The 9,240-nt window shown below is 67.7% G+C and overlaps 2 protein-coding genes across 2 annotated transcripts in view; one reads left to right on the top strand and one right to left on the bottom strand.

The window, feature by feature from the left end:
• Positions 1-2,774, top strand: part of SBNO2 (strawberry notch homolog 2) — a 12,379-nt gene extending 9,605 nt beyond the window's left edge. Inside the window, exons 5-14 of the mRNA XM_060182226.1 lie at positions 61-273; positions 351-459; positions 533-607; positions 682-825; positions 1,034-1,128; positions 1,262-1,354; positions 1,441-1,572; positions 1,763-1,839; positions 1,923-2,113; positions 2,191-2,774. Coding sequence (XP_060038209.1) covers positions 61-273; positions 351-459; positions 533-607; positions 682-825; positions 1,034-1,128; positions 1,262-1,354; positions 1,441-1,572; positions 1,763-1,839; positions 1,923-2,113; positions 2,191-2,546 — 1,485 coding nt within the window. The 3' untranslated portion in view covers positions 2,547-2,774. The remainder of the gene's footprint in view (positions 1-60; positions 274-350; positions 460-532; positions 608-681; positions 826-1,033; positions 1,129-1,261; positions 1,355-1,440; positions 1,573-1,762; positions 1,840-1,922; positions 2,114-2,190) is intronic.
• A 334-nt stretch (positions 2,775-3,108) lies between these two features.
• Positions 3,109-5,150, bottom strand: GPX4 (glutathione peroxidase 4). The gene is made up of 7 exons (XM_007524797.3): positions 4,995-5,150; positions 4,306-4,400; positions 4,056-4,200; positions 3,826-3,977; positions 3,593-3,617; positions 3,447-3,506; positions 3,109-3,345 (listed from the first exon to the last, which is right to left on the bottom strand). The coding sequence occupies exons 1-7, from the start codon at positions 5,076-5,078 to the stop codon at positions 3,313-3,315; spliced, it is 594 nt and encodes a 197-aa protein (XP_007524859.2). The 5' UTR covers positions 5,079-5,150; the 3' UTR covers positions 3,109-3,312.
• Positions 5,151-9,240: the final 4,090 nt, after the last annotated feature.

Raw genomic sequence — 9,240 nt, 5'->3', positions numbered from 1 at the left:
GCACCCGCGGGGCGGGGCGGGAGGGCGGAGAGCTGACGGGGGCGGGGCTACGCGGAGAAGGCGGGGCGGGGCGAGAGGGCGGAGAGCTGGCGGGGGCGGGGCTACGCTGAGAAGGCCCTACGGGGCGGGGCTACGCGGAGACAGCCCCCGTGGGGCGGGGCGGGAGCAGAGCTGGCAGTGAGCGCCCGGCCCTGCCCGCAGGGGGCGCTGACCCATGGTGACCGCCGCGCCACCGAGTCCCGCGACCTGAGCAAGTACAACTTCGAGAACAAGGTGCGGGGCGGCGGTGCAGCCGGGAGGGGAGGGGCCCTCCCTAACCCTGCCGCACACTGACCCCTGTCGTCCCCTAGTACGGCAAGCGCGCGCTCAGCTGCGTGCTGGCCACGGTGCAGAGCCACGCCGACAGCCCGGTGCCGCTGCCCCGGGGCTACCCGGGCGGGGACGCCGCCTTCTTCCGGGGTGAGCGAGTGGACAGGTGGACGGGCGGGCGGCGGGCTGGCCGGGCCGGGCTGACCTCCCCTCTGCGCCCCAGACATGAAGCAGGGCCTGCTCTCCGTGGGCATCGGCGGCCGCGAGTCCAGGTCTGGAGGCCTGGACATGGAGAAGGGTGGGTCTCCAGCTCCCCGGGGGTGGGGGCTGGGCCGAGCGCCCCGCTCCCAGGCTCACGCCCGCACCCCGCAGACTGCTCCATCACCAAGTTCCTGAACCGCATCCTGGGCTTGGAGGTCCACAAGCAGAACGCGCTGTTCCAGTACTTCTCCGACACTTTCGACCACCTCATCGACAGGGACAAGAAGGAGGGCAAATACGACCTGGGCATCCTCGGTGCGCCGCCAGGCGGGGAGGGCCGACCCCGCTGAGCCCACAACCCACCCCCAGACCTGGCCCCCGACCGCACTGAGCCCCCCCCCAGACCTGGCCCCCGTCAACCCCACCGAGCCCCCCCCAGACCTGGCCCCCGACCCCACTGAGCCCCCACACCCCCGAAGACCTGGCCCCCCCGGACGACCCCACTGAGCCCCCTCTCCCCCAGACCTGGCTCCCGGTGTCGATGAGATCTACGAGGAGAGCCAGCAGGTGTTCCAGACACCCGGGCACCCACAGGATGGCCAGGTGGTGCTGTACAAGGTGAGGCCCGCCCCTCCCCTGCCAGCCCCCATGTCACCGTCCCGCCCCCGCCAGGCCCCCACCCCGGACAGTCCTGCCCGTGCCCCTCCCTGCCTGGTCCGAGGCCCCCCGCCCCTGATGCGCCCGCCCGCAGGTGACGGTGGACCGAGGCCTCAGATGGGAGCAGGCCTTCGCCAAGTCTCTGGAGCTGACGGGCCCCCACGACGGCTTCTACCTCTCCTACAAGGTGGGCGTCGCCGCAGAGCTGCGGCCGGGCGGGGCGGGCGCGGGAGAGGAGCCCCGGCCTCAGGTCTCACGCTGCCCTGTCCCCAGGCCCGTGGCAACCAGCCGAGCTGCCTGCTGGCGGAGCAGAACCGCGGGAAGCTCTTCACGGTCTACAAGCCCAACATCGGCCGCCAGAGCCAGCTGGAGACTCACGACAGCCTGGGCCGCCGCTTCCACCAGGTGCGGGGGTGGGGGGGTGGGCGATGGGCTGGTGTGTGTGTCTGGGAGGGACCAGGTGCGCGGGGCTCTGGGTGGGACCAGGTTGGGGGGGGTCTGGGAGGGACCATGTGGGGGGGCGCGGGGGCTCTGGGCGGGACCAGGTGCTCGGGGCTCTGGGCGGGGCTGGGGCTCAGGAGCCCGCTCGCCCCAGGTGCCGGCGGAGGAGGCCCGGGAGCACTGGGAGAACAGCTTCAACTTCTCGCTGACGCAGTGCAGTCACGTGGCCTGGTGAGCGGCGGGGCGGGGCGGGGCATATGGGGGGCGGCGAGGAGCGCGGGTCTGGGTCTGACCCTCCCCGGCCCGGCCCACAGGAACCGGCAGTGCCGCCTGGCGCAGGAGGGCCGCGAATGCTCGCAGGGGCTGCGGCTGCGCCACCACTACGTGCTGTGTGGGGCACTGCTGCGGGTGTGGGGGCGCGTGGCGGCCGTCATGGCGGAGGTGACGGGCAGCAACCACCTGCAGATCGTGCGACTCAAGACCAAGGACCAGAAGAAGCAAGTCGGTGAGTGGGGGGGCGGGACCGGCTCCTGGAGGCAGCCCCACAGGGAGGGTCCCCAGCGCGCTCACCCTTGCCCGCAGGCATCAAGGTGCCTGAGGTGTGCGTGCGCCGCGTGTTGCGGGAGCTGCAGCTCATGGACGCCGACGTGAAGCGCAAGAATGCCCGGCCGCCCCCGCCTTGCCCTCCGGCCCTTGGCCCCCACCCCGAGGTGCTGGACCTGACGCACAGCCCGCCCGCCGCCCGCCCGCCGCCCTTCGCCTTCCCGCCCGCGCTGCTGGAGCCCGACATCAACTACAAGGAGGTCCTGGAGGAGATGCTGCGCTTCCAGGCCGAGCCCCGGGCATCTGGGGCCGAGCGCGGCAGCGTCATCCAGTTCGGGCCCCCATTCCCCGAAGCCGCGGCCACCGGGCGGGCGGGCGGCCCCGCAGACTACTGAGCGCGGGCGCCCCAACCGCAGTGCCTTCCCCACCCCCAGGCCCGGCCTGGGGGGCCGCCCAGGGCGGTAACTCAGGAACCCCAGGTGCTCGGGGGTCGACCCCCTAATATATGCAACCCCTGCTGTGCTCCCTAAATTATTGCCCTGCCCGGGGCGCTGTATTTATATACGGACTCAGGTGTACATATGTAAAGACCTTTTCTAAATATATGTGCCTTTCCTACTGCAGCCTGGCTCTCCTGGGGGGGCTCCAGCGCTGCCCGTACTCGATTTTCCTGGGCTGTAGACTCCCTCCCCCACATGCACACCCAGCTCCCTTGAGCCGTGACCCTCCTGGTGAGCCTGGTGAGAGCACCGAGAGACTATCTGGTGACCAGGACCCGCCCAGCCTGGCCCAGCGCCCAGGCTCACGGGGCTGCAATTGCCCAGATGCAGCGGCCACAGGGTAGGGCCCCAGGTGGGTGGGGCGGCGCTGCCAATTAAGAGGATTATCTGCCTTGGGCTTTGACCGCCAGGGCCAGGCCCCACACCCCAGGACACCCAGACGCCCAGGACCCCAGGCCTCGGGCCACTTTGTAGCTTTATTCCAACAAGGCGGCGGGATGGGGGCGAGCCTGGGCCGGCCGGGGGCCTCCTCCGGCAGGTGCACGCGGGTCTCGGGTCTGCCCCACCAGCGGGCTGGTTTGTAGGCAGACCTTCATGGGCGCCGGGCGGGGGCTCCGGGGGCGCGGCGGGCTCGGCGGGGTGGGCGCACTTGCAGGCGCGGCTAAAGGTAGCAGGGCAAGTCCTTCTCTATCACCTGTGGGCGGGCGGGTGGCAGGCGACAGGTGTCGGGCTGTGTGGGAACACGCCAGCCCGCCCGCCAGCCCGCCCGCCAGCCCGCCCGCCCGCCCCACTCACCAGGGGCTCTTCCATGGGGCCATAGCGCTTGACCACACAGCCGTTCTTGTCGATGAGGAACTGCCGGGGAGGGGGCGTCAGGGGCTGCAAAGCAGCCACCCGCCCCAGCCATGTTGGGGCCGCCCCTCCCTCGTCACACCCCTTACCTTGGTGAAATTCCACTTGATAGCACTGGAAGACAGACAAAGCCTGGTGAGGGCCGGCCTCCCGACACCCGCAGCAGCCCCTGCATGCCCACTTTCACACAACACCCGCCCTGCGTGCCCCCCACGTCCCAGCATTCCACTCCCCCACCCCCAAACGACCCCTGGCAACCCCACGCACACTGGCACCCCCGGCAACCTACCACCACACCAGTCGCCCCCAGCACCCCACTCACTTCCCCAGCGTCCCCCTGCCCTTGGGCTGCGCCTTCATCCACTTCCACAGCGGGTGCGCATCGTCCCCGTTCACGCAGATCTTGCTGAACATGTCGAACTTGACGTTGTAGCCATTGGCGAACTCCTTGATCTCTGCGTTACTCCCTGGCTCCTGGGGGTCGTGCGGATGTCGGCGGGGTTGCCTGGGCCCCCCACCCCGACCCCGACCCCGCGGCCCCGGCCCGCGCACCTGCTTCCCGAACTGGTTGCAGGGGAAGGCCAGGATGCGTAAACCGCACTCAGCATAGCGCGCGTGCAGGTCGACGAGCTGAGTGTAGTTTACGTCGGTTTTGCCTCATTGCGAGGCCACGTTGGTGACGATGCACACGAAGCCCCTGCGCGGCGGGAGGGGGGGCTGAGGGGGGGGGTCCCCGGCCAGGCCCCGCCCCCGACCCGGCCAGGCCCCGCCCCCGACCCGGCCAGGCCCCGCCCCCGCGCACCGGTACTTGTCCAGGTTCACCGTGCGCCCGTCGATGTCCTTGGCCGAGAAGTCGTGCATGGAGGTGGCGCAGCGCCAGTCGTCGCGGGAGGCGCACTGCAAGGCAAGGGGAGCGCGCTGAGGCCGCGGGGTCCCCGGAGGCTGGCCCGGGCCCTGCACCCCGGCCGGGGATCCCGCGCACCGGCTCCTGGGCGAGCGAGCTGCAGGCGCAGGGGGCGCAGGGGGCGCGGGGCGCGCGGGGGGCGCGGGCGGGCCGCCTCCTCCCCGGAGCTCGCCGCCGGCGCCTCCGCCGGCGCCTCCGCCTCCGCCTGTACGGCCGCCCGCGGCGCCCAGGGGACCCGGCGGCCTGGTGGCGCATGCCCGCCCTGTGACCGCTGTGTCCGCGCTCGGCCCGGGGGCGTCGCCAGGGGGCGCCGCGGGCTCTGTGACGCCAGCGCGGGCTGCGGGAGGGGGCGCCGCGCCCCCCCGTCGCCGTCCCGGGCCGCCCCCCGCTCCGCCTCGGCCCGCGCGCCCCCGCCCGCGCCCATTCCGCTCCCCCGCCCCGCGCGCCCCGGCCACCCACCCAAGGGCCCCGCCTCCCCGCGCCCCCCGGCCGTTCCCCCCCACCGGCCTCCCCCCGGGATCCCGGCCCTGCCCGGCGGGCCCCGCCACCCCGCCGCCCCCCAGATCCCTAACGGCCCGCGGCCTCACCATGGTCCCGGCCAGCCCGGGTGCGGCCAGCGCCCCGCACAGCAGCGCCGGCTTCAGCAGGCGACACAGGCGGCTGAGACTCATCGCGGCGGCTCGGCGGCGCAGCGGCTCCTCCCCGCGCCCGGCCGACCAATGGACGCGCGCCCGACCTCCCGGCCGTCCCGCCCTCTGCCACGCCCACCTACGCACTCATTGGTCGGTGGGCGGGGCGGGGCAGGAGCGCGTCGACGACAGCCAATAGGGATAGGGGGCGGGGTTCAGGGGCGCGGCCGACCGGCAGCTCGGTGGTTGACGGTCACTGCGCAGGCGCTGCGGACAGTTATCCGTGGGGTGCGGGGGAGGGGCGCGCGTGCGCAGAACGGCCAGGGTAGGCGGGGGAGGGGGACCTGTTTGAATTGTTCAAGATCCCATTTGGCCGCCCCGGGTCAGGGGCGTGGGGGACCCCCTCTTGGGCTGGCTGGGAGTGTCCTGGGGACCCACCCGGCTGATGGCGCCGGTGCTCCACTCCTGGGTCCCCGGTGCGGGTGGGTGGAGGGCGTTCAAACGGTTAACGTGCGGCCGGTGGTCCCGCGGGCGCAGAGGAGCCTCCACCCCAAGGGGTCCCCCCAGCCCCTCCACTCTGGGCCCCCTGACTTCCCTGTCCGGGGTCTCTCCACCCACCCCGGGGCACCCCCAGTCTTTAGGTGTGATGGCCCGCGGGCCTCGGCTCTTGCTCCCCTGGGGCCCCCATCCAGCCTTGAACCCCACAACCAAAGATCTGAGGGTCTCCTGCATGCAGGGCCAGTCTGCCCAAGAATGGCAGCCCCCCCCCCAGCACAGTGCACCCCTGTCCCGCGGTGACCCGTGTGCTCTGCCCTCTGCCCTGAACCGCCTCATTCCGGGGCTTCCTGCAGGCTGAGTCACGGTCCCGTGGCTGCAGTGACCGGCCTCGTCCACCCCGGGGTCAGGCTCCCCTGGCTGCAGTGACAGAGCCTCTGCCCACCCTCAGTTCTCCGCCCACCCCCGGGGTCAGGCTCCCCTGGCTGCAGTGATGGCCACAGTGACCGGCCTCGTCCACCCCGGGGTCAGGCTCCCCTGGCTGCAGTGATGGCCACAGTGACCGGCCTCATCCACCCCGGGGTCAGGCTCCCCTGGCCGCAGTGACGGAGCCTCTGCCCACCCTCAGTTTTCCGCCCACCCCCGGGGTCAGGCTCCCCTGGCTGCAGTGATGGCCACAGTGACCGGCCTCTGCCCACCCCGGGGTCAGGCTCCCCTGGCCGCAGTGACGGAGCCTCTGCCCACCCTCAGATCTCCGCCCACCCCGGGGTCAGGCTCCCCTGGCTGCAGTGATGGCCACAGTGACCGGCCTCATCCACCCCGGAGTCAGGCTCCCCTGGCCGCAGTGATGGCCACAGTGACCGGCCTCGTCCACCCCGGAGTCAGGCTCCCCTGGCCACAGTGATGGCCACAGTGACCGGCCTCGTCCACCCCGGAGTCAGGCTCCCCTGGCTGCAGTGATAGCCACAGTGACCGGCCTCTGCCCACCCCGGGGTCAGGCTCCCCTGGCCGCAGTGACGGAGCCTCTGCCCACCCTCAGATCTCCGCCCACCCCGGGGTCAGGCTCCCCTGGCTGCAGTGATGGCCACAGTGACCAGCCTCATCCACCCCGGGGTCAGGCTCCCCTGGCTGCAGTGACGGAGCCTCTGCCCACCCTCAGTTTTCCGCCCACCCCGGGGTCAGGCTCCCCTGGCTGCAGTGATGGCCACAGTGACCGGCCTCTGCCCACCCCAGGGTCAGGCTCCCCTGGCTGCAGTGATGGCCACAGTGACCGGCCTCTGCCCACCCCAGGGTCAGGCTCCCATGGGTGTAGTGACGGGGCCTCTGCCCACCCTGGCCGCAGTGATGGCAGCAGTGACTGGGCCTCTGCCCATCCCCAAGGCCAGGCTCGGGCAGTGAGGTGTGCCCGGCCCCACTGCCCGGCCTTCTCAGGAAGCCCCCCTCTTCTCCCTCCGGAAGGTGGTGGCTTGATCAGTGGTGGCCTCCCGGGTGACGGGGTGCGGTGCGGGGAAACCTCACCCCATTCCTGAGCAAGCTGACTGGAGGGAGTGGTGCCCCAGGGCTGCTGCCTCTGGCCAGGGACCCGCAGTTTATAGGTGGTTGCGTGGGTCCTGGGGGGTCCTCAGAGAGCAGCATCCCTTCAGCCCCACATCCCATCCTCTGCTTCTGCCCACGCCCCCTAATTTACTTATTTGGGATCAAGACTGAAATTGAGGGAGAGAAGGCGGGCTGGGTGGTGGCACACCTGGTTAAGCGCACACATGACAGTGCACAAGGACCCGGGTTCAAGCCTCTGGTCCTCACCTGCTGGGGGGGGGAAGTTTCACAAGTGGTGAAGCAGGGCTGCAGGTGTGTCTCTGTCTCTCCCTCTCTACCCCTCCATGCCCTCTCTAAATTTCTGTCTTTATCCAATAATAAATAAATAAATAAATGGGGAAAGAAGGTGAGAGGCTGAACCTCAGGCCTGCTTCTCTGCTCCTGAAGTTTCTCCCTTCAGGTAGGGACCCCAGGGCTTGAACCCAGATTCACTCACTGTGCAAGCTGCACTCTGTCTAGCAGGGAAACAACACACGCACGCACACACACGCACACACACTTTGTAAAGTGTGTCGCTATTAGCTGGACTTCTCTGGGAGCAGGCTCTGGCTCCCACAGCAGGGAGAAGGCACCCCTGCCATCAGTGCTCAGCCCTCCCCACCCGGCCAGCTCTGCACGGCTAAAGTTGTTAGTTATTGTGTAAACTCAGCGACCTGTGGCCTCCGTATTGTCCCCCGGGGCCTCACCCGAGCATAGATGCTCCACTCCCTGCAGACTCCGTGTTTCTCCGTCATCTCCAGGGCCTGACAGAGACAGACAGAGACCGACCACAGCACTGAAGTCTTTTTCAGAGCAGGAAGGGCCAGGCTCAGACCTTGAGCTGACACTTGGCACAGCAGCGCACCAACAGGTGAGCTAGTGTGCAAGTCTCGGTCTGAGTTTCAGATCAAGAGGTGGACAGATGAGGGGGAGAGAAGGGGAACACTGCAGCCCTGTCTTGGTTTGATAAGCAGTCCGGGCAGTGGGCCGCCTGGGTGAGCACACACTGCAGTGCACAAGGACCCAAGTTGCAGCCCCTGGCCCCCGTCTGCGGGAGGGAAGCTTCGTGAGTCACCACGAAGCAGGGCTGCAGGTGCCTCTCTCCCTCTCTATCTCCCCCTTCCCCCTCGATTTCAGGGGCACATGTTACAGTGCGCAAGGACCCTGGTTCAAGCCCCTGATCCCCATTTGCACGGGGGAAGCTTCACGAGTGGTGAAGCAGGGTTGCAGGCGCCTCTGTTTCCCACACTCTTCTCAATTTCTCTCTGTCTCCATCAAGTAATTTTTTGAAATATTTATTTATTCCCTTTTGTTGCCCTTGTGGTTTTATTGCAGTAATTATTATTGTTGTGGCTATTGCTATCGTTGTTGTTGGAAAGGACAGAGAGAAATTGAGAGAGGAGGGGAAGGCAGAGTGGGGGAGAGAAAGACAGACACCTGCAGACCTGCTTCACTGCCTTCACCCCGGCTTCCTCCCTGCAGGTGGGGAGCCGGGGGCTCGAACCGGGATCCTTACACCGGTCCTTACACTTTGTGCCACCTGCACTTAACCCCAACTCACTCAAAAAATTTTTTTTAATAAAGAACTTTTTAAAAAATATTTTATGGGAGTCGGGCCGTAGCGCAGCGGGTTAAGCGCAGGTGGCGCTAAGCTCAAGGACCGGTGTCAGGATCCCGGTTCGAGCCCCCAGCTCCCCACCTGCAGGCAGGTCCCTTCACAGGCAGTGAAGCAGGTCTGCAGGTGTCTGTCTTTCTCTCCCTCTCTCTGTCTTCCCCTCCTCTCTCCGTTTCTTTCTGTCCTATCCAACAACAACGACATCAGTAATAACTACAACAATAAAACAACAAGGGCAACAAAAGGGAATAAATAAATAAAATTAAATTTTAAAAAAAATTTTATTTATTAATGAGAGGGATAGGAGAGAGAGAAAGAACCAGACGTCACTCTGGCACATGTGCTGCCGGGGACTGAACTTAGGACCTCATGCTGGAGAGTCCGATGCTTTATCCACTGCACCACCTCCGGGACCACTAAATAAAGAACTTAAAGCAAGCGTGGGGGTAGATAGCATAGTGGTTATGCAAAGAGATTCTCATGCCTGAGGTTCCGAAGACTCAGGTTCAATCCCCTGCA

Source organism: Erinaceus europaeus, chromosome 23 (assembly GCF_950295315.1).
Source record: "Erinaceus europaeus chromosome 23, mEriEur2.1, whole genome shotgun sequence".
In the NCBI taxonomy this organism is placed as follows: domain Eukaryota; kingdom Metazoa; phylum Chordata; class Mammalia; order Eulipotyphla; family Erinaceidae; genus Erinaceus; species Erinaceus europaeus.
Note: the sequence above shows the minus strand (reverse complement) of the source record. Positions and strands in the feature narration are given on the sequence as shown.